This window comes from Lactuca saligna, chromosome 3 (genome assembly GCF_052625555.1).
Source record: "Lactuca saligna cultivar CGN05327 chromosome 3, ASM5262555v1, whole genome shotgun sequence".
Lineage (NCBI taxonomy): Eukaryota > Viridiplantae > Streptophyta > Magnoliopsida > Asterales > Asteraceae > Lactuca > Lactuca saligna.
The window spans coordinates 191,858,151-191,883,778 of record NC_136419.1 but is presented as its reverse complement, the minus strand read 5'-3'; the positions used below and the strand labels follow the sequence as shown (position 1 = coordinate 191,883,778).

The 25,628-nt window shown below is 33.3% G+C and overlaps 1 protein-coding gene and 1 pseudogene across 1 annotated transcript; both read right to left on the bottom strand.

Annotated features, from left to right (window-relative positions):
• Window positions 1-10,718: 10,718 nt before the first annotated feature.
• LOC145037678 (Helicase protein with RING/U-box domain-containing protein) lies at window positions 10,719-17,719 on the bottom strand. The gene is made up of 18 exons (XM_078986374.1): window positions 16,777-17,719; window positions 16,543-16,676; window positions 16,325-16,460; window positions 16,171-16,221; window positions 15,917-16,069; window positions 15,562-15,713; window positions 15,381-15,465; window positions 14,437-14,634; window positions 13,969-14,112; window positions 13,723-13,875; window positions 13,291-13,358; window positions 13,067-13,189; window positions 12,885-12,984; window positions 12,680-12,792; window positions 12,020-12,587; window positions 11,747-11,818; window positions 11,578-11,676; window positions 10,719-11,004 (listed from the first exon to the last, which is right to left on the bottom strand). Exons 1-18 carry the CDS (start codon window positions 17,656-17,658, stop codon window positions 10,882-10,884), a joined length of 3,354 nt encoding a protein of 1,117 aa, XP_078842500.1. The 5' UTR covers window positions 17,659-17,719; the 3' UTR covers window positions 10,719-10,881.
• A 5,080-nt stretch (window positions 17,720-22,799) lies between these two features.
• LOC145037677 (enoyl-CoA delta isomerase 2, peroxisomal pseudogene) lies at window positions 22,800-23,726 on the bottom strand (annotated as a pseudogene).
• Between the last annotated feature and the right edge of the window lie 1,902 nt (window positions 23,727-25,628).

Sequence of the window (25,628 nt, the reverse complement as noted above, 5' to 3'; positions counted from 1 at the left end):
GCTTCAACTGATCTAATCTCTGTAAATCATTAACAAGAGTATTGAATCTGTTAAAGGTTTGAGTCAAAGTTTCACCTTTCTTTGCAAAAAAATGTTCATACTTTCTGTTAAGATCATTTATTTGAGTGGCCTTGACTTCTTCAGTGCCTTCAAACGACACAGTCAGAGTATCCATCATCTCTTTTGCTGAGATGCAATTCTGAACCAACCCAAAGATATTATATGGTAGAGCGTAGCTGATTGCAGCACGAGCACGAACATCTAGACCATGTTTTCTTTTGTCATCTTCCGTCCAGTTTTCTTTAGGTGTTTTCTTCATAGCACCATCAGGAACGTTATTTTTCAGAGGTTGATACATCGGGACGTATGGACCATTTTCGACGATGTCCAACACGTCTTCAGCTACTGACTCTAAAGCATATAGAGCCTTTATTTTCCACATGGCAAAATTTGTTTCATCAAACGGAGGAATTTTAGCGGAAGGATGATTTGATGGGTTCGACGAAGAAGAAGATGAAGCCATTTGTTTGATAAAAGAAACCTGCTCTGATACCAAATGAAAAGGCCTTTAGATCAATCAATTTATCAAACAATAACAGTAAATAAGAATAAGAAGAATTCACGAAGAAAAACTTTCACTAAGAAAGATAATCTCACAAAGAGATTATCGTGTGCACAAAGCAGCGATTAGGGTTTGTGAAAGGCGTAACCTTTCACAAACCGATATAAAAGATTATATACTACTATTCTAGACAATCCCTACAAATCAGGCATATGCCAGCTAACTAATTTAAGCTAACTATGGAAACACGATAAGTATAAAATCTGTTACAATGCACTGACTAAACTAAACAAGCTGAGCAGCTGACACGCTGATGCTGACACTGAGATCTATTTAAAACATCATCATATTTCAAGGTTTGACCTTACAGTTTTGTTATAAACTCAAAAATAAACTTGTTAGTTTTAAAGATTTCGTTGCTTGTTTTTATGAAACAATAACTTATATTTTGTATCAAAACTCATTAGTGGTATCAGAGCCATCTTTTATATGTTAGAATGATTTTTTATGTTTGATAATATTTGGTTTTTGGAAAACAAGCATGGATTTCTTTTGGTTAAGAAAAGTCCATATTTGTCTTCTTTGTCAACTAGTTTGTTAAAATTGTTTATTTTTTACACAATAATTGATCATGTATTTTGGTTATGTAAAAGTTTCCTTAGAAGAAACAAAAAGTTTTTTGTTATTATATTTGATATGTTGATGGGTATAAACAAGTCATTTGGATATATGTGTTATATTTTGTTGATATTTATTTATTCATAAGATGTAATAGATAAATATGTATTTTTTTCATTTGTTTATTTTTTGTAATAAATTAGTTAGATTAGTTGTATTTCTTTTTTAAATGTAACAAGATGAAGAAAATATCATTTTGAAGATGACTTAACCACTTGAAACCGTAATCCCGACCATGAGCTTCTACTTTTGGTTATGGGCTTAATTATAGTCTTAATGGTTTAAATGCTACAACCTTTACAACATGAAGATTTGAAGTTCTTTTGCAAGCAACAGTTGTCTTGGTAAGTGGGAGCTTTAGGACTTTTTGAAAAATCCATTAATTCCTTTAGAAAAGTCTTAATAATTCTTCTGATGGCTCATAAAAATTATTACTAGATATGGTTTGGTTTATACACATTTTAATGTATGCATGTGATGTTTATTTTATATCGTGTATGTTGTATTCTATGTATGAAAATAGTTTTTGCATGTCAAATAACATTTTAACATAAAATAATATCACTTGAAGTTCGAATAAAAAATATTTAAAAGGTAACATAAAATGTTTCTAAATGACTATGTATAAAAATGTTTTTATCGGTTACCAGTTAAAATTTGATTTTTTTTTAAATAATTTTATTGTAAAACTTATAAATAGCCAACTTTAAAATATTTGAAATGGTTTTAAAATATCTTTATAATAAATAAGGAGTTTTTATTAAAAAAAAAAAAAAAAAAAAAAAAAAAAAAAAAAAAAAAACTAAAATCAGTTTATAGCATTATAACGGAAAATAATAAAACTAGTGATTATTTTTACATCGAAACTTAATATATGATACTAGTGATTTAAAAATAACACAACATGTTAATATTATGTTTTATACATGTCAAATTAGATTTAAAACATGAGTATCATCACCCAAGTTTTGGTTTATCAAAATATGACTTTTATCATAAGATGCATAAAATTGAGTTTATAAAATAAAATAAGTTTATTCTACAAATTCATAAAACCATAAGATTTTGATTATTAAATAGAGATTTCAAATTGTGATTTTAGAACTCATCCAACACCCCAAGTCATAAGTATAAAATGAAATTTTATTAAGATTGTGACCGGTTCTTAACGAGTCTACGACTAAACTTTAAAATCAGATTTTAGTTTATAATTGATCGTGGCTAATGGTAAATAAAATGAAGCTTTATTTGGAATTTAAAGAACCTTATAACAAGTTATATAAATTTTACAAAAATGGTACATAAATTGCATGCAATGTTCATGAGACCATGTTTTTTTATAATCATATTTGTAAAACATATATATATATATATATATATATATATATATATATATATATATATATATATATATATATATATATATATAACCTATATTTTAAAATGCAAGTCATTGTCATCCTTTTGAAAAACACTTGGGTATCATTTGTATGGTCTTGGTGGGTGATTAACCACTAGGGTTGTCAAATGATGTTCCGGGTTATTTTGTATTTTTCTTGTGACCTAAGGGCCACCTTGTCACTGGTTAGTTACAATGCCACAAGTTGTTTCAAATAAAAAGACTTGACCGGAATCTTATATGATAAATGTCACTTAAGCATGAGAGTATGAGGCATAGATGGAATCAAACATGCTAAGATAAGAAATAGTTGTTTACGATCTTATTATCTTGGAATTGCTTATTTTATGCAATTGGTAATCGCTACCTACTGAGTTTGATTAAGTGGATGGGATAAAGGGTCACCTACCATTTACTTGTTTCGTTAGTTGAATCCTAGACTTTAGTAAATTAATGCTTTAGAAACAATAAAAAGGTATTAATTTTTAAAGACTTAATATTGAAATACTAAATGAAACTTTTCTAAATTATGTAAATAACTGTTAATACTCTTAAGCGATGTAAAGTCTCTCTATTGTTGAGTTTCAAGAGATAGTAGCATTTGATGGTTATGATTTCTATAACTGGTATAATACCTTGAGTTTCTTCCTTAAGGATACATAGAAATTTAAATATACTAAAAGATCTCATACCTAAACAACCTCTGCAAACCAGTCAGTCTAATCATGATGCTTTAATGTAAGTATTATTATGAAGATATTGATGTGTCTCATATAATATTGGAGAAATTAACTTTAACTTGTGGAAACTCTTGGATAATTATGAAACATATCAGATGTCTCATCAAGTAAAGCAGATATTCAACCGGAACAATAAAATGTGCCTCAAACCTGTTCAGCCACCGAATAAAGAAAGTTTAAAAGATTGTATACTCTATAGACCAATAGTCCAGTTAAGGGAAATACAGCATAAATCTAAAAATCAAGAAATGATCAAAATGCTTAGTGTTGTTTCTGTTGTGGAAGAAACTGGACACTAAAAGAGGAACTGTTCCTCTAATCTTATGGAGCTGAGAAAGTCTGACTTGACCTAAACTCCAGATATCTATATGATAGAACTATATATTTTTCTATCTTTCACTTGAGTATTTTATACTTCACGTGACACTTGTAATGATATTACGTGTTGATGATTGGAAGAAATAATCAACTGATTACAAACAAATGGCATTTCGTGCTGAAGATATAACAAGTGTTGTTATAGTCTGTATTTGAACAATAGATGTTTTGTACTTATTTTATAGGGCATGTAACAGTTGTAAATTTATGAATAAATGTAGATTTACTTATCGTTTAATGGATGTTCACATTCATGATCGGAAACGATGTATTTTGTATTAAGAATACTTTCTCGTAATGTTATTTATGATGTAAATCTATAAGCTTTCCTTAAATTGATAGTTCTAATCATAACACCTAAATAATCAAATGATATTTACACCTTAAGGCGTATTATTCTCTTTCTAACCCTTGGAATGGGTAAAAGACCATTTTACCCCTCCATGGTCCCAAATGCTCCTAATTGACCCACTCACGAAGTCAACGAAAGTCAATATGTGTCAACAGTCAAAATTGACATGACTCGCCGAGTGCACCCATGTGACTCGATGTGACAACCGTCAAATTCCAGTCAATTCAAAGTCAACAAGTCAGACCGATCGACTCAACTAACCCTTGTGTGCTAGGGATTACGTTAGGTAATTACTATACAACTCGCTATGCTAATGAGAAATCATTACTCGAAAAGTCCGTACATCTAGATTCCCTTAACCTAAAACTGTGGTAAGTATCGAACCAAACCGATAAAACAATGTGTACTCATTGGGAGTGTGTAAGATCCTTAAACATGGCTTGATGAGGTCTACGGACCTCGCACTGCGGAGCCAAACACTCACAAATGTCACACACGAAACCTCTCTCAATCGTTTTCACTCTATCTCTCTTTATCTAGAATCTCTCCCAAATCTCTCCAAGTATGTCAAATCTCTCCTAAATCTCTCTTTGTATGAGAAATCTCTCTTTGTATGAGAAATCTCTCCAAGAATGTGAAATCTCTCCTAAATCTCTCTAAGTATGAGAAATCTCTCCAAGAATGTGAAATCTCTCCCAAATCTCTCTAAGTATGTGAAATCTCCCCCAAATCTCTCTCAAAAGTTCCTTAAACTTTTTATAGTCTTTCGGGCCATCCCGACCCTTAACCAGGTCAAAAACTGCTTAAAACGGGGTAAAAACGAGTAAAATAGGCTTAAGGACCCGAAACCCCTCTTAAGGAGCCGAACCCTCTTAAGGACCCGAAACTCCTCTTAAAAACCGAACTTGTCAGAAGCGAAGGCATCAGAAGCGAACCCTCCCTTCGCACCGAACCCTCCCTTTCGGTCCATTTCAGTCCATTTCGCTCCTACTCTTTTCGCCCCATTTCGCCTTCGGCCCTTGATCAGTAGGGACCGAACCTCCGGCCCAATCCGAGAAGTCTCGCTGTAATGCCTTTTTCTTCCCGGTTTTCGATTAGTTTTGCGTTTTAGGCCCGTTTTTAATTGTTTTAACACGGGATTTTCACCCAAAACTTTATTTTAACATATAAGGCCCCATATTTACTAATTATCCACATTTTTTGGGATAAACCTTATCCAAGAAGAGTGGGTGAAGTACAAGAGGTGGAGTGTTGACTTTGCTTTAATCTATTACACAAGCAACCTCCCATACCCACTCCATGTCACTATTCCCCATCAGCCCATACCTAGTCACTTCATTGTACTTTTCCCACCTTTTACCAACCACACAATTGGTCAAAAGCTAGAAAACTCTCATCTCTCCTCACACTTCTCTCATTTGCTCATTCTTCCACCAAAGATCAAACATATTTTCTCTCTCACTTCCTCTCTCTAAAAATTCAAGATTCAAGGGCTGATCTTAGATTTTTCCTCCACATTTGGTAAGTATCTTCCTCCTACACTTAGATATTCTACTATCCTTCATCCAAATCATAGATTGCTTACACAAATATCGTCATATTTGTTGTCAGATCCTCAAATCTTCAAGCATCTCCCAAGTGTTCTTGAGTTGAACAATTCTTTTCTCCATCATCCATCTACTAAAATCACTCAAGGTGAGTTCATACCCCTACATTTTCATGTTTTCTTAAGTTTTTAAGGGGGAATACAAGTTAAAACACTAAGAACATAACTAAACTTTTCTAACAGCTTTCATCAGAAAAGTTGGACCCCATTCACGGACTATTTTGGGAAACTTAAACATTTTTGTTTTCAAAACTGTTTTAGGTGCAAGTAGTTCCAGTTCTTAGCTTTAAAATGACTACTTGCACATCTCCACACGATTTTTCTACGATTTATGGTGATTTTTACAAAACTTCCTATCATTTCAAACACCAATCCGGACCAGTCTGTGATTACGGACATTTTCACACAAGTTGGAGGTCCTGAAAAATCATGATAAAAATTATGAATAAACTAGACACATTTTAGAAACTCTCAGAATTTACGAATTTAGTTTTTGACTTCGTATGATTTTTCTATGACTTTTCTAAAACGATGCAGAAAGGTTAAAAACTTGTTAACAGCTTATAACCTTCATGACACTTTGTATTATGTTGAGCAAAATGTATAACCATGAGTTCTAAATATTGAATGTGTTTACTTGTTAGTTTATCATCATAAACTGAAACTTAGTGATTCATGATAAGATTATTCATTCATTTAGAACACATATATTAAGTTATAATAAGCATAATTTATGGATTTATAACACTAATGTGTTTTCATAAAAGAGTACTTATACATTATAATCATTTCGGATAAACTATAATAGGTATAGTTTATGTATCATTTACTTCTCAAACTTATTTATCAAATATTTTCAGTTTAGTTCACGTAAATCTGTTAATGAATAAATTTGTGAGTCATTCACTTCGGGTTACTTCCAAAGTAACAAAGTTAAAAAGTCCTGTAAATTGTAACCAGAGTTTCTTGTAGGGAGAACATGATAGTTGTGTATAGATCTATATTGGGTTTGACAAACCCACACCTGAGCTGCTTGCAACAGCTAGACCGGCAGCTCTGTGGTGACAAGTATCATTTAACGGCGACGCCTGAAGAACGTCGTATTATGAGGCCGTTTATGTCAAGTATGGTTATGATAGCTCACATGTGGTATTAACAAATCATAAGATTTACGGGTTCTAACTTCAAATTAGTGAGTTATGTCGATTTAGCTCACAGAAATTACTTTAAGTATGGAAAAATACTTGTACGCTTTCTTATCAAAAAGGGTTTTATGCCGATTTAAAACCACGGTTATATCATTAAGTATGGAAAATACTTTTTCATTCTTGGTTCTAGGATTTTGGACCACATAACTTTTATAAGGAAAATATTGGATTTTTCTTGGTAACACACCACACATTACAAAGAACGGTTTCCAAACTCTTTATCTAAAAAGTTTATGAACTCACCAACCTTTGTGTTGACACTTTTTCAAACAACTTGTATTCTCAGGAATTCAGTGAAACAGGAAATCAACAGTGTTTTGAGGATGGGACGATAAATCGTCAAACAATTCATTTTGTCATCATAATGTAATTGATTTGAATCATGTAAACATATACTTTGGCGTACCTTTTTCAATTATATTTATGATGGTTGTAATTATTTTGAGCATTATTATACTCGTTGTTGTGATACTATACATGAAGTCCTCCACCCCGGACGTTTCCGCCATCCTTGGTTTGGGGGTGTGACACTCGACGAGTCCACTCGTATCTCAGAGTTCTTCCTAGCATTTACTCAGCTCGTCGAGTTGACCCCAAACTCAACAAGTTATTACTGGATCAAGGGTACTGAGTCGAACCCGCTCCGACTCGGTGAGTTGACTCGAATGGATCTCTCATTTGATCAACTGAGGTCAGATCTGCAACTCTAGCTCATAGATCTAGCCTCCTAGTACCCAAAAGTCACGTAAAGGTTTGATCTTGGTGTCCATGCATGGTATATATTGCTCTATATGCCATCAAAGCTCCATTAATGCTTCCTAGCTTCAAACCCCCCATGGTTGCTCAACCATGGCTTCACACTTTTGGACTCTTTGGACCTCACAAGGTCCAGATCTATAGCACAAGCTCATAAGGGGGTTTGATGCACCCAAAACCCTATTAAGAAGGTAATACAAGCTCTAAAACTCACAATCATGGGATCTAGACCATCAACAAGGAAGATAAGAGCTTTTTACCTAGATCTGAAGCTGGAGAAGAAGAAGAATCGAATCCACTAGCCTTTCCTCCTTGATCCTTGAAGAACCTTGCTCTTTCTTAAAGAAAATGACTCCAAAATAAGCTTCCTTCCCGCTATTGCTCACTATGGACGTTAGGGTTTCTCTCAGGGGGTGTATGGGCACTGGTGGGGGATATGGAGGCTATAAGTGCCTTTAAATAGGCCATGGGCCCAGGAAATTAGGGTTTCCTTCAGCAGCGCTGACTCGGCGAGTCAGCTCTCAAACTCGTCGAGTCCATTCATTAATCCACGTCACCAGTCGCGACCTTATTCGACGAGTTGATGCACCAACTCGTTGAGTCACCCAGTTTAAATAAATTATAATAATATACCTGAAGACCCGGGGTGTTACACTTTCGAGTCGAAGGAACCAACATCGACCCATTGGTTTGATAACCTAATATTATTCATATGTTGAGTATGATATAGTTATGTGTGTTAGTCTTGATATGCTAGTCTGGTAGATCGGTAAGACTACCTGTAATCATGTTTGCACGATTATATGTTGTTATCTGCCAGCATAGTATGTTGGGTTGAGGTTATACTGCTTTGTGTTGTAGCCAAAAAACTCTGGAGCATTCCAGATATGAGTTGAGGGTCAAGTAGGGCATGCCAAACTCATACTGAGGGCTCAATAGCATTCCAGATACGAGCTTGGTATGCCAGACTCGTACTGGTGGCTTATGGGTATTGGAGTAATCTAGATATTAGCTGAAGGCCTGGAAGGGCATGTCAGACTCGTACTGAGGGCTCATGGGCATTCCATATACAAGTTGAGGGTCGGGGAGCAAGCTAGACATAAGTTGTGGGTCGAGGGGGCAAGCCAAACTTATGTTCTAGGTTTAGTGATAATCCAGTCTATTAGTTGTGGATGTATTGCATGTTGTTATTTTGTATGTGTGCCATTGTTTGTGTGTTAGTACTTTGGGGGAACTCACTAAGTTTCATGCTTACAGTTTTGGTTTATGGTTTCAAGTACCTCAATGGATCATAGCAAGGTGAAGGCGTGACCGTACATATCCTCGTGTTTTTGGAACTTATGGTTTATGGGATACTCTGATAACGTTATTGTTTTGAAAACTATGTGTAAATGATTCCAGTTTTAAATAAAGGTTTTGGAACCAACGGTTTTGTAAACACCTCTTTAATAAATGGGTTGTTTTGAAAAGTTTAAATTTTATTGAAATTTTATGGGTGTTACATTTTGAAAGCTTCCGTTGTCGTTTTTTATGAAAAACTAACTTACATCTTGTATCAAAACCCATCAATGTGTTGTTACCCAAAGCAACTTGTAGATGAAAAATGACATCAAGAGCTATACCAATATTGTTGAGATTACCAAGAGCCTTTTTAATATTTTGCCAAACCCCAGGCAAAGTCTTTTTTCGAGGCCTCCCACCAAGGCTTTCTTACAAGATTGTGAATCCCCTGATGGACTTTACACCACAAGGAGTTTTTTCATGTTGAAGGCACCATATCCATTTGACTAAAAGAGACGTGTTTTGAGCTTTTAGAGAAACCACACCTAGACCCCCTTCCTTTTTTGGTAGCAAACACACTATCCCAGGCAATCCAGTGGATTTTGTTTTCAGATCTTGAAATTCCTCATAAGAAATTCCTTCTCAGCTTTTCAAGTTCATCCATAATGCATATTGAAAAATAATACGTAGGAAGACTATTGAGGACCGATTTGATCAAGGGAACCCTTCCACTAAATGACAATGATTTAGCTTTCCAATCCGACATCTTAAATTGGAATTTGTCAATAATTGGTTTCCGATGTTTCCTTCAAGACATATTTTACACCTACCGGAACACCAAGGTGTGAGAAGGGAAGAGAATCTATCCTGCATCCAAGATTAATCGCCTATCTTTTTATTTCAATTTCTATACATATACCAAAAATCTTGGACTTGTGGAAGTTAACTTTGAGGCCTGACGAAACTTTAAAGCATCTAAGTATCCGAGCTATTTTTTTTATGTTTGAGCGAGTCCCATCACCCATAAAGATAGCATCATCAGCATATAATGAATGAGAGAACATAGGTCCATTGTTGGGGATTTTGATACCGCTCAAGGTAGACTTATTACATGCAATATTCATGACAACATCTATAAAATGTGAGAGGATCACCTTCACGAACACCTTTAGTGATCCGAAATTCAAATGTAAGAAACCATTAATAATAACCAAAGCTCGGGCAAAGACAAGACAACCGTTAATCCAAGATCTCCATCTACCACCAAACCCATTTGTTATGTAATCAACCCAATTTATTTTACCAATTCTAATTGTAGCATTGCACTGAATAACAAACATATCAAACAACCATTGTGTTATAAGTAAATTAACTAACTAATACCACAACTAAAATATAAATAATCAATATCTACCATATAACATAGGAGAACTAGAATCAACTAGATTACTAGACTAATTACATATTAAACTCATCCTAAATGTTAAAATCTACATAAAAATACATAATATATTTATTCCTATCAAGATATCATTTGTTTCGATGGGGTTGTAACCCTCCATAACTTTGTATTTATAAATAGTTATAATATCATTATTTTATGCATAAAGATAATCATCCACCATGGCAAAAAAAATAGTTATTTTAACGTCTAAAAAATTTATAAAATCAACTTATCGGTTTCCAATTTCAATAGTGGTTAAAGTTCTTGTTTTGCATTACTTTGTTTATAAACATCCAAATATTAAACAAAAGTAATAATCAATTAACATTTTTCATAAAAGATGACATGGATTACATTCAATGGTTTTACCAATATACAAAATTTGGAATGAAAGAAATCAATTCCACCTCCAAAAATGACAAATCCATATCTCAATTCTTTAAAACAAAATGATTTATATATTAAAACAAAAGAAAATCATCTAAAAAGCATCTTGAGTTCTTCAAGTCGAGCCGAACGGACTTCTTCATCAGTAAGAGCTCCCGCAATCATCCGTTGCTTCCTCGCCTGAACTTGTTGCATTCTTTCCTCCACCGTTTCCTATACACATTTTTATTTAAGGATTAAATAAGTTTATTTTTCAAGCTACAATATGCTTAATAACAAACAAATCATCTTTTATAAAGAAAAAGATTGTAAATACAATAATATATATTAGATAGAAATAAAAGTAAGGAACTATAATACATAAATAAATAAAGTACATTTATATTTCTTACATTTAGCCTATTCTTAAAACGTTACAACATAAAGTACAAATCATGAAAAATGATATCTTAGTTTTATTTGTTATAAAAAAGTCAAAGATAGAAAGTGATTGGTCAACTTCAAAATTTTAGAAAAAAAAATATATATTCATTTAATTAATTAAGTTTTCAAGCAGGTGTTTCATATTAGTGATTGGGATTTGTTGACCAACCAATTTTGAAATACTAGAAAAAAAAAAGGTTTGATTTCGATTGACTTTGACTTTGACTTTAAGCTCAAAGAGAATAAGGTCAAAACTAGCGAAACCCAAAGACTTATTGAAGATTATGAACACTTAAATGGTATTTGAAACGAAATTGACAAAAATTAAATATGGGTTTTTATTTAAAAATTAAATATTCTAACCTTGACAATAAATCTTCTAACGCAAACAGTTCGCTTTTGACCAATACGATGAATTCTCATAATCGCCTGCTCCTCCACCGCAGGATTCCACCATGGATCCTACACAAATTAGAGCAAAACCCAAAAGTCAAAATCAATTTTTTTTTAAAAAGTCAAAATCAGAGCTTACCATAAGGAAAACATTAGAAGCTGCTGTCAAATTCAATCCAACTCCACCGGCTTTTAACGACATTAACAATACCTACAAGGGTAAAACAGACTTTTCATTATTTAATCCTTCAACATAAAATAGATTTCTAAATTACCTTTTTTACAAAATGGTGAAGATAAAACTTTTGTAAAAAGATTACAAAAAATTTCATTTCATTACTTTCTAAGGGTAAATTAGTTTTTCTGTCTTCTTGTAAAGTAACTTTGAAAGGGTAAAATGGTAATTACTCACCATTTTATCTGAAGTCTCATTAAACTCCTTCAAAGTCTTTTCTCTGTTCTTCTGTGATAAACTCCCATCAAATCTCAAAAACCCAATCTTTCTCCTCTTCAATGGAATCTCCAAAAGATCCAAAAACGAAGTCCATTGACTAAAAACAATACTTTTTTCTCCAAATCCTTTTCCCCTTATACTCTCCAAACATTCCAGAAGCTTCGAAACCTTCGAAGACTCTTTCCAATTCTTCTCAACATCAACCCTAAATTTACTCTCAGTAGGGCATGTAATCAGGTCAGTTTTTCTCAAATTTTGCCGACAAATCGGACATAAACCTTGAATCGGGCTTCGCCAGCTTGATAAAAGACACTCCCGACACATCCGATGCGCACATGGTGTAAGAACAGGGTCGTCTGCTGATTCTAGACAAATTGGGCATTCGGTGTTTTCGCCTTTTTTTAAATCGTTAACCACTTCTTCGATGTATGCTTTACTTGGATTTGGAGCAGAAGAATCGGAATTTATATCGAGAAATCGTTTTGCGAGTTTGTTTAGATCCGAAAATAGTTGGGTGTCGCCTCGGCTGTTGATGTTCGAACAAGATTTTGGTTACAAAAACCACAAATTGAAGGGTTTTTTGTACAGAATCGGATCATAAATTCATAATCATATTACCTCATAACGAGAAAAGGATGATTGCAGCATTGTCGTAATCTGAGTAGAAGCTCGAGAATGTTAGCGTAATTGTGAAGAACTTTGCCTTGTGCTACAAATTGATCGAATTGGACCTGTTTTGCGTAGACGAAAACACATCAAACGTTTGATTTTGTTCGCTGAATTTGAAGAAAACGCGAAAAAGAAGCGATAAACAAAGACTTACTTTGGATCTCTTGAATAAAGCATCATAGAAATCACGTTCAGCTTCTGATTGTTCGCATTCAATCACTTGTATATCTGTTGGTGGAAGAACAAGAATGGGCCTACAGATCATACATTAAACAATTCAGTAAATTCCTCTTATTTTATTTTCTTAGATGTTTTTTTTTAATAATTTTTACAAACCTTCCTTCTTTATCTTTTGTGTCTTTTGTTCTTCTAAGCATGAGTGGCCTTAAAATGGCTTTTACAAGCTTTAGCCCTCTTTTATCACCATTCTCATATGGCTTCTGAATTAACTTGTTCCACCTAACACACATTTAAAAATAAATAAAAATTCAATAAAAATAGGAAAAAGTCATTAAATTTACATTTGGGTCATAATAATATTACTCAAATAGACCACTTACCATGCCCAATTGCACCATGGCTCAACACGTAAGAAACACAGAAGACTGTAGAGATCTTCCAAATTGTTCTGCCGAAATGAAGTGAAATGACAAAATTACCCTCCTATCTTATATTTGATTAACTTGGATAAAATTGTTGTTTTACATCAAATTCAACAACCATCTACATTTTTTTGGTTTCTTTCAACTTTCGTCTCTTTTGTTCCCTTCTAGCAACTCTATTAAAAGATAGTTGTTAAATGCATGTGAAATGACAATTTTACCCTTTGTTTTGGAAAAAAATTGACATTTCACATGCATTTACAGCAATCTATAGTGTTACTACAAAGGATCAAGAGACAAAAGAAAAAAAAAAAAAAAACATATTTTTAAACCAGATAGATGAAAAATAACATAAAGGGCAAAAGGGTAATTTAGTAAAAGAATAAATACCTGAAGAGGGGTACCAGTTAAACACCAACGACAATATGCTGACAAGGCAAAAGCAGCTTGAGCACATTGACTTTTTGAAGACTTGATAGTGTGAGCTTCATCTAACACCACTCTATACCAATCCACTTTATGAAAAATGCTGTTCTCTGAATACTGAAAACAATGAATTATATAAATTAATTACTCAAAAGGGTATTTTATGTGTAAAATGAATCTTTATAATAATTTCAAAAGTGGAATAATTACAGTTTTATAAGATGCAGAAAGAACACCATAAGTTGTTAAAACAACAGTAGGTTCAGCTATCACTTTTGGATCGTTGCTTCTCTCTCCTCCATAATGAACAAAAACAGATAAACTGTTTGGTGTTGAATGAGTTTCCAGCTCATCCTATATAAGAAAAAAGAAAATTAAAATTAATTTTTAATAGAAAAAAAAATGGTTGATTTTTCATGATTCAGAGTTGGGTTTACTCTTTCTTGGGGAGTTTTCAATGAGAAGGGCATTTATGTCTTTTGCATAGACAAGATCAAGTGAGTACTTGTCACAACTTGTTCAAATGGGATAAATGCAAGAAAGAAATAGCAGCACTTTTTTATTTATCTGTGTTGTAAAAAATCCTTCTTTATTTCTTTTGATTACAAAAGTGTTATTAAAAACTTTTTTTTTCTTTTGTCTAATGTAAATGTAGCAAATAAGGACAAAAAGTCAAACCTTCCATTGACTCAACAAAGCCATAGGACAAACAATGAGTGTTCCACCTTTTGGTCTTTTTGAGAAGCTTTCATTATTATTTCTACTTTTTATGGAATCTTTTTTTTCTTCAATTTCTAGGGTTTCTTTTCCTGTTCTTGAAAGGATTAAAGAAATTGTCATCACAGTTTTACCAAGTCCCATTGCATCTGCTAATATCTGTACAATATCAATCAAATCACAAAAACAAAAACAAAAAAAATCATTACTATGTGTATTTGTTATTAAACTAAATACTTTCCATTTATTTGTATATCACTATATCATAGCATCCAACTTTGATTTTTTTAAAACATTATACTTTCAACTTTTTTTCTTATTTATAAATTATACTTTTGAAGATTTTACTCAATTACAGCATTAAAGTTTCGATTTTTTTCTTATTAAGACATTATACTTTCAAAAATCTACACTTTGTATTTTGGATTTTTAAGGTTTAATTTCATAAAAGACCTTGTATTTTGTGTTTTTTCCAGATTAAACCTCAACTTTAATCACATTAAAAACCTTGTATTTTTTTCATTTTTTCAAGTAAGGCCCTTTAAGTCATTTTTTTCTGAAAGAACTTGTAAAATATGAGGGTTTTTTGGAAATAACTCCAAAAGTTAAGGGTTTTTTTGGAAACGGTTAGAAGGTTGAGGGGTTTTTTTGAAAAAAAAAAGAAGACAAAGTTGAGGGTTTTTTCAGAAAAAACTGAATATATAAAAGGTCTTTTTCAGGAAAAAAAAATAAGTTGAGGTTTAATCTGAAAAAAAAAAATACAAAATATAAGATTAACCGATTTTAAAATACAATGTTGTAAAAAAAAGAAATTAAAATAGGGTGCTTTAATAAACAAATCAATGGAAGAAAAAATACATCAATAATTCTTGTAATTCATCAATTCTATGAAAAGACGAACTTACCCCTCCAATGGCTGTTTGTGTTGCTTTTGGGAATTTAGTAGTTGCTTCCCCAGAGAAAATATTCACATAAATTGCAGTGGCCCTTCTGTTAAATCAAGTCCCCAAAACAATAAATTATTTATCAAAAAAAAAAAAAAAAATTATATATACAATTAAAATTTGAAATTAAAAGTTTTCATACTCATCACATATATTATATGCAGCCCAACATGGATGAAGTGTCTCTTCTGCTTTCTCAACATCAACACCTTTCTCTGATTCTGTCATCCAATAAAGAGCTTGCTTCTGATATGGCCTTAAATCACATCTAAGGGTACTTGGAGGATCCATTTCCTTCAAAAAATACAAGGGCATTTCAGTCATTTTGTTATGAAATCCAATACCTTATCAAGAAAAAGAAAGAAATGAAAGTAAAAAAATGGTGTAAGACATAAATGAATGAAAGTGGTTTTGATATTTCTTGCATTTTTTCTTAATATTTCTGAAAAAAGACAAGGGCTTTTCAGTCATTTTGTTAAATTTATTTTAAAATATACCTCCAAGTTGTACATGTCAGCAGCTCCAACAAGCTTGTTTAAAGATGATTCAGATAGAATTTGAGCATCTTTATTGGGTTCTAAAAGCAATGCTTCTCCACCTTTTTGTCTTTTTACAATAGGAAGTGATGATGCAGCTTCATTTATATCAGCCTGTTTACACAAAGTCAAAAACATTTGTGATTATACATGTTTAAATACACTCCACATAATAAAGAAGAAAAAAATGAAGGTATAAAAGGAAACAAACATACTTCAAGTGTTGCTTTTTTACGAGAATCAAGCTCCTCTGGTGTGAATTCAGCCTAGTTATGATACAGTTTAACAAAAGTCAAACAAAGTCAATAGAGGATGAATTGTAATGGATTCTTGAAAGTTTTGAAATCGAAAGATGAAAGAACATGTTACCTTTTGAAATGGATTCTTTTTCAACAACTTAAACAAAGTCAAGAGAGGATAAAGTGTTGAGTCGATGTTTGAAGAGGATTCCAGCTTCCATGATGACTTTGCATCTTCACTGAAGATCGAATGATGAATATAAAAACTGCATAACAAAAAGCAACTAAACTTTAAGTAAACATAATCATAACAAAAGTAAAACAACATGAGAAAGAAGAAGAATTAACCTTATATAAAGCATTATCTCCTGCATCATTGAAAGACAAACTGGTGAAGCTACACATCTGCCAAGAACTTTCACTTTTTTTGAATTAACAAGTGGAATTAAGCACTTTGACCACTCCATTGGAAGACGCCCAATCTGGAACGAAAAGGGATAAACATGAAATCAACAATTTCTTGAAACCGTTTTTTCCAAGATACTAAAAGGATGCAGAATGTGTCGATGAGTAAATTGTTACCTCTCCTGATCTTTTTGTGGAGAATCTTACAATCCCAGAAGCAGCAATTGCAGCTCGTGAATTGGTCCAGTAGCTACTCTTACTTCTTGAATCGATGTTAGGAAAAGCGAAGTGGACGATTTCGTTGTCTTCGAGTTTCCTCCCTTTTGTAGTCGATACACCAGTAATGGCGGTTCTTCCGACCAGTAACCAATCAGGTTCTTCTTCGAAATCCCCGTTTTCTATGACTATTGGATTCAGCTTCTTTTCATCAGTAACTCCTTCCCTCTCCCTCTTCAAATGTAAACTGTATAGAGATTGAGGCATCGATGAAATCGGTTGAACGAACTTTGGCTTTTGTTCTTGTTTGCCCACTTGAAATCCGTCCAACTCTTTCTTTGCAGGGATCGGTTTTACTTGAGGTTTAGTTTCAGATTCATCAACTTGTTCTAATTTAACAGATACGTTTTGGGATTTCTGATTGAAACCAGCTTTGTTGGAAACAGAAATCGGTTCCACATCAAGGACCGGTTCGGATTCATCCATTCTTTCTTTCTTAACAAAAGCGAGATACCGGGGATCGTTTTCCGATAAGACCTTAGTATTGGTTGCATCGAGAAACTCAGAAAAAGACATTCTAGGTTTTTTTGCCTTACTACAGCCATCATCGCCAATGTAACAATCCTTACCTTCTTGTTCTTCCTCTTTGATCATCGGACTTGTCGTGATTCGAGTCCCGCCTGTGCTTGTAATCGTCCGTTTGACAGGGAATACCGGCGTATCGATGGCCATGGCGTCTTCGGTTTTTATGGATTTTGAAGGGGGTGAAAGAGTGAGATCAATTGAAACGATGGGTTTGCTGCTCTTTGCATCGTCTTCTACAACAATGGGTGATTTCTCCATTGCTGGATTGTAGTTAAAGAGTATAGAGAATTGATAGAAACGTAAAAAATGCGAATGGATTGTGATTTGTGAAGTGATATTTATTTGGAGACAAAATTGGCGCGATATGTTAAACATTGTTTAAAGCTTTTCGCGGGTATTTACGTCTTGGTGTAAATTATTCGCGGGTAAAAAAATGGAGGTAAAAACGAAGGGCAAAATTGGTGGGAGTTATTTCCATATTTTTTTTCTCGGTTTTTTATATCCAGTTAAAAAGATGTTTGTATTGATAACAAGATTAAATTACATAAATAATAAATGTGGTAGATTTTTAGTTTTAAGACAAAATTACATAAATGATCATTGTGCTTGTTATAAAATATCACTTTAAGTCTTTTTAATTAATTTTTAACATGATCCTTTTTAGGTTTAAAACCTTTGCCAACCACAAAGAGTGATCCTTTGAGCTTTAAACATGAAAATGATCAACCATACCAAAAAAATTTCAAAATGATTGCATTGGCATTTTCTATCAACCATAAGTACCATTTGTATAATTTTGTCAAATTATAAGTTTTAGTTTTAGAGTTTGTGTTGATTTCTTTTGAATATTTTACTATTTTTCAGAAACATATAGCAAAGGTAGATGCCGTATAAACCACTACACATAAATGAAATAAAATAGTATCGATTATCACAAAGTTTTGAAAAAAAGTTTAAAGCCTCCTGAAAGAATGTAGAAGGGGGAAAAGCAACATCTCAAAAAGTTTATGGTTTAGGCAACTTATGATCAAAAAGGTAAAATCTTGATTATGACAGATGTATAACGATTGTGATTCCATCATTTAGAAGAAAGAATCTTTTAGATTATAGAAAATAGAAATGATAAATATTTTATTTAGTCATAGGATAAAAAAAACAGTACATAAATGGTCATCGGCCTTGCACTATAGTTGCATCTTCATTTAAACATATGATAATATTAATATTCATTTTTTTGTTCTAAATTATTCTTTCGTATTGCAAATCAACAATAAAGTAAAAGTCAAATTCCAACGAAATCAATTTCCAAGACAAAATCGCAAGTTTGATTTTGGCGTAGGTTAAAAATTGGATGTTTGGTCTAAAATGTTTTGGCGTTTTCATTACGGGTTCAAATAAGAATTTTATTGTAATTTTGGTCCAAAATTATTTAAAAATATTTCAAATGATGGATTTTTCCTTTTTATTTTGTTTTTTTATTTTTTTATTTATAAAAATTAAAGAAAAATCTAAATAAAATGATGGATTTTTCCTTTTTATTTTTTTTTTTATTTTTTTATTTATAAAAATTAAAGAAAAAGCTAAATAAAATATCACCTAACATCTCTCTCTCTCTCTCTCTCTCTCTCTCTCTCTCTCTCTCTATATATATATATATATATATATATATATATATATATATATATATATCTTTTGTGTGTGTGTGTGGGGGGGGGGGGGGGGGGTGGGGGGGAGGAGGAGGAGGAGGAGGGGGTGTGGTTCAACATACACAATGATTAAGCAAATGTTCATCTGAGTTCAAATTCAACCCACATGAGCTCACACACATCAAAAAAACTCGAAGGTTACCCAGAAGCTTTGCGATTTATGGTGTAGTAGGGATCAACTTCGGATCTAGAAGACTCCACAAAAGGGAAAGATGAAAATCCAAGATTTGTAAGAACGATTTGCCAAAATCGAGACTGATAAGTTGCAGACCCCCGACTGATGAATCAAAATGTGAAGAACACCGGTGTGATGAATCATAATACAAAGAACAGTGGTGACTACCCCTTCAGCTATCTACATCTATCTCCTATTTCTTGTTGTCGTCATTATATCGTTTCCTGAAACCCTAACGTCACCGCTTTTCTCGTTTTCAAGATATGTAAAGATCTGTAAGAACGAGTCTCGACTAGGGTTTCATTTTCGGTTTTAGGATATGAAACAATATCGTCGCCATTATCCTGATGCAGGTTTACAAAACCCTAGCAATGGCATCGACGGTGAAGGTGTAGACGACGTCGTATATGTGCAAATGATGGACCTTTGATCTTTTGATTCGTCTGACCGCCTCCTCATTACCGTATTAGTAAGAGAGATGACGAGAGTGGTGGCATTCTTGGGCGGACGTAGGATTTTACAGTAGATATGTCACGGGAAAGTCAGTGGTTGCACGATAGTAGAAAAAATAAAAATTTCGAAAATTTCACTGCGGTCAGAAAAGTCATGGGTTGTCAGTGTCACCGTGGACCCCCCCCCCCCCCCTAAAACCACCCTTTGGCGTTCCACCTCGTATACGTGTGAGCGAGAGGGAGAAATATTTAGGTGTTAACTAATGGTGGTGGTTGTTGTGGTGTTGGTCGGTGCCCATAGTTAGTCAAGGCTTACAACTTTTTGTGTGTCTTTGACCTAGAGATGAATGGATTAGTTTATTTCCTTTGCTCATGGCTTTGAATAATAGATGAAGAATACGTGTGTGTGTGTGTGTGAGAGAGAGAGAGAGAGAGAGAAATTTATTTTTCATTTAAAAAATAAATTATCAAATAACTAAAATAATAAAAGCAATATAAAATGGCAAAATAATCATTTTAACTCATTTAAATTCCCTGAGGGGCCAAAATTACAACAAAAATTTTATTTCGGACCACGGATGTAACGTTCAAAACATTTTGGACCAAACATCAATTTTTTGAGAGATGGGCCAAACTTGCAATTTTATAGTTCGAACACTCACAACGTTTTTTAAAATTAAAATTAAGGTGGTTATACATAAATAAATAAATAAATATATATATATATATATATATATATATATATATATATAATAAAAATAAAAAATATATATATAATAAAAAAAAACAGATTACAACAAACTTTTAAATTCTCATGGATTGTGGGTTAAAGAAACGTTTATGTCTAGGGTTTTTGATAGAATTCCAACACACTTTAAATCATTCGTAACCCGCCTGCAATTTACAAAAGATTACCGACAAATGTTTTTTTTAGTTGCTAATCTATTGTAAATTTGTTGCAAAATTAGTGGCTTTTTTTTTTTTGGAATTTCGTCGGTATTTTCCGGCGGAACTTTTCCATGGGTTACTTTATTTTGGCAATGACCATGTTTTGTAATATTGTACTAAGTGAAGTGGACAATTAGAGTAAACATTACAGAAAGTTTAAAAGGTGGTGTTGATATATAAGGAACAACTAAGATGATAAATTGATTGTCTTCACCAAAAGTGGGAAAACACAACTTGTTTTGTCATTATTTTGTTACTTAGTATGAGTGGACGCCAAATACTCCTAAATATGGTGTGACCATTATTTTGTTTGTTGTTATGAACTTACACCAAATACTCCTACATATGGTGTGACAATTATTTTGTTACTTTTTAAGGGTGGACACCAAATACTCTTTAAATATGGTGTGGTAGTTTTGGAAACGACACATAAAAAGATGGGTTTAAGTCAAAGATTTCAACTCGTTTAATTGAAAGAGTTGACACGACACGATACAAAATTATAACGAGTAAGTTTATGGTCCAAACATTTAACACGAAATGACCCGTTTATTTGCATCTTCTTTTAGGTAAACCAAAAATGCTTACAAGTTTAAACCAAAACCAAATATAAATTATTATTATTTTTCGATGGAATCATTTTATAATGTGAAAGCCACTAATTAGCCACCTCAATCAATACTTATTTTTAGTTTTCCACTTTTTCATTAATATTACATACTTCGTAATAAGGATGTAAACCATTTTGGAAACAGAAGAACCAAAAGTCGGTTAAGAAGTGAATGAGAAACTAAGAACCAAACTGAATCTAACTAGTTTCGGTTCGGTTATACTAGGAACCCTACTATCTTAGAAGGTGTTTAAGTATCAGAACTCACCCGAACAATACATGAATCGATAGAATTGAAAACCAAACTACTATTCCTTTCCATTTTCACTTATTCATTTTCTACCTCGATCCTATTTTTTCAACATATTTAGTATTTCAATCTAACACGACACGACATACTTACAAGGTCTAAACCCTAACTGCAAACCCAACAAAAAAGTAAACATTTATACGAGACGATAATTATACGAGTCAGGCTAAAGTCAAGATATTTCAACTCATTTAAGTTTCAACCCGACACCAAGATGACACCTTTGTCACCTCTACTCCTTAAACATGACCAATATATATATATATATATATATATATATATATACACACACACTAGGTGTGAGATCCATGTATTACATGAGTTTATTTAAAAAAATTAACTATGAAATTTTAACAATTTGAAAAAGTTTGAATTTATAAGAAAAATAAGATTTTTTTTTGAATTATTAAAATTAATGAGATTTTAATGTATTGAATACATTATAGATAAAAACATCTACTATAATAAATGAAGGTTTGTTTGCCACATGTTCTCTTCTCATTTATTTGGATACATGACATTTTCTAGAATTTTTTAATTTTTTATTTTCCACTTGTCATTTTATTTTATTTTTCATTTTGTTAAATTAAAATTCCACATTTAATGTGTAAGGTAATATATATGTAAAATATTTATTAGAAAAAGTTTATATATGTAATGTATTCAATACATTAAAGTCTCATTAATTTTAATAATTCAAAATTTTCTCATTTTTCTTATAAATTCAAAATTTTCAAATTGTTAAAATTTTATATTTATTTTTTTTAATTAAACTCATGTAATACATGGATCTTACACCTAGTTTTCTATTAAATACCTTACATATATATTATCTTAAATATTAAATGTGGAATTTTAATTTAATATAATGAAAAATACAATAAAATGACAAGTGGAAAATAGAAATTTTAAAAAATCTAAAAAATATCATGTATCCAAATTAAGGAGAAGAAGACATGTGGTAAAAAACCTTTTCATATATATATATATATATATATATATATATATATATATATATATATATATATATATATATATATATATATATATATAGTATTATGCAATTAAAATAAAATTTGTTTTTAGCCGAGTAAATTATTCATTGGTCATATGCATGGACTGTCACAATGGGTTTCTCCACAAAGGATAATGAAATTTTTTCATCTTCATCTTTGACCACTTGAAAAAAAAAAAAAAAAAAAAAAAAAACGGTAATATACTCTTATTAGAACATTATACAATTACATCCTTTCAAGTATCCCCTTCCCCCAACAACAAAAACAACCTTACAAAAATAAAAATAACAATTCCACCCCTTTTATTTCCATCCCCAAACTTAGAGCCGAGCTTTTACAAGTTCCCGGCTAACCAAGCCGAGCACGCCACACAGCTCCGGATACAACGACTTCCTTATCTCGGCGTACACCTCGCCGTCCCACTTCCTCTTGGTCAACTCCTCCGCCAGACGCACACCACCTTCAACCGTCTTCTCCCTGTTATCATACGCCGCATCAATTAAACCCTTCGCCACCGCTTCCTCCGCCTTGACCTTCACCCCACGCAACAACACATCCCGCCGGACATCCGGCTTCGCAACCTTCGATCTCATCAACACCGTGACATTCTCAGGTAATTTCATCCCAATATCGACCTCACTCATGTACAAAATCCCCCGATGGCGACTCATCAAGACGTAGTCGTGGCTGATAGCGAGCATCAGTCCTGCGGCGGCGGCGTGGCCAGTGACGACGGCGATTGTTGGCATAGGGAGGGAGATGAAGTCGGCGACTACATCCTTGAAGAGTTCCACCATGTGACGGAGGAGGTTAACTGCTTCCGAAGCAGATCCTCCTGAGGCGGATTTGGCCCAGGCGAGATCGAAACCGTTGGAGAAGAATTTACCTTCGGCGACGGTGATAAGGGCGGTGCCGTGAGTGGATTGAGATTTGGCTTCGGAAAGAGCGGATCGGATGGAGGCGATGAGAGTAGGATTCAGACGATGCTCATCGCTTCCGTCGCCGGTTAAAGTGAGGAAGAAGACGTTGCCGCGCTTTTCTAGAGTGCACATATCGTAGACTGTTTTCTTGTTTTCCTTTCCACTCGTATGTATTGAAAACCGATTATTTTAAATAGAGGCAATGTCTCTAGGGGTTATCTTCAATGATTTTGTCAATCATACTCAAAATTAATTTAACCAATTAAATTCATTAATGTCATTTTAGTTGCTTAGGCTGATCAATTAAACCAATTAAATTCATTAATGTCATTTTAGTTGCTTAGGCTGTGTGGTGTCGTGTAATTATTACTTCGGTATGCTTATGTTGAAATTATTATTTGAGGTAAAACTTGTAATGGAACAATGCATTGATGAGGTACATACAACCTATGTGGCGGGGCGAAATATCCTTGATGGTCCACTTTTAGTGAACGAAATATGTGATTGGTGGAAAAAGGTTAAAAAAAAGATTCTACTTTTAAAAGTAGATTTTGATAAAGCTTTTGATTTCGTAAATTGGGAGTTTCTAAATAACAATCTAATTCAAATGGGTTTTGGCAATAAATGGAGGGGATGGATCAAAGGCTGTTTAACATCCTCAAAAGCATCGGTTTTGATCAATGGAACTCCTACGAATGAGTTCACAACTTCTAAGGGAGTTCGCCAAGGGGATCCTTTGTCCTAATTTCTTTTTATCACAGCAATGGAAGGCTTAAGTGTTGCAATGAAAAAAGCATGCGTGCATGGAGTTTTTCAAGGGTTGCAATTACCGAATGGAGGCCCAACCATCTCACACTTGCTATATGTTGATGATGCTTTATTCGTCGAAGAATGGACCGAGCACAATATCAAGAACCTCGCAAGAATTTTAAGATGTTTTCATGCATCTTCGGGTTTAAAAGTCAATTTCTATAAATCTAGAGTCTATGGAGTGGGAGCAAATTCGGATGAAGTTGCTCGTTGGGCATCACCTCTTGGATGCGAACCAGCAATTCTTCCATTTAACTATCTCGGGGTACCAGTGGGTGCCAATATGCGTCTAAAGAAACATTGGCAACCGTTGATTGAAAGATTTCAAAATAAGCTTACCCATTGGAAATCAAAGACTTTATCTTTTGACGGGAGATTAACACTCATAAAGTCAGTCCTCGGGAACCTTCCTACATACTTCATGTCTCTTTTTGTTGCACCTACATGCATAATTGACAAATTAGAAAAGCTAAGGCGTTATAACTAGAATGCAACTTGTAACTATCGTAGTTATTAACAAACTCGTTTCGTATTATGTAGCAGAACCATGTCATCATCCAGAAATAGTCAGTCAGCCGACGAAGCCCCGATCCTTCATATAGACTCAGTTACATTCCAAGTTATCGTAATGGCTGCGGTTAGGGATGAAACTGGGTCGAAACCCGGACTGGATGGACCCGGACCCGGAAAACCCGGAACCGGTTAACAGGATTTTTTAGAACCGGAAACCGGACCGGTATATAAGAACCGGTTCCGGTCGGTTCCGGGTACGATACCGGGTAAAGTGGGTCTAGAACCGGAAAACTCGGAAACATCAACGTGGGTAGGTTGGAACCGGATAAAGTGGGTTTAGAACTGAAAAACCTGGAAAAACCATAATTTTTTGGTAATTACTTACTACTTAGTGGGTTGAACTTTGAAAATTTTCATATTGATATCTCGACTTTGGGGGACTGTAACTCGTTGAATATGAAACCAAAATTAACAAGATTATAGTCTAAAATCATGTACAAACTCTAAAATACACTCTGGAAAAAACAGCATGTCAATCCGACTTTAAACAAATGAGATATGGTATTAATATTTTCACATAATACAAAGTACAAAAATAAATAGCTGAAAAGTTGAAAATTTTCAGTTTTGATATCCCAACTTTGAAGGACTGTAAATCATTGAATATTAAACCAAAAATGACTAAATTATAGTCTAAACTGGTGTATTAACTGTAAACTTCAAGTTGAAAAAAACCACATGCCAATCCGACTTCAAACGAATTAGATA

What these genes read in the sequence shown, in the direction of transcription:
- LOC145037678 (XM_078986374.1), bottom strand. Translation starts at nt 17,658, where the DNA reads ATGGAGAAATCACCCATTGTTGTAGAAGACGATGCAAAGAGCAGCAAA. An exon ending in CTGACATGTACAACTTGGAG is followed by an intron (nt 15,714 to 15,916) that starts GTATATTTTAAA and finishes TATTTTTTGAAG; the next exon opens with GAAATGGATCCTCCAAGTAC. An exon ending in CTTTGTTGAGTCAATGGAAG is followed by an intron (nt 14,113 to 14,436) that starts GTTTGACTTTTT and finishes TTTCTTATATAG; the next exon opens with GATGAGCTGGAAACTCATTC.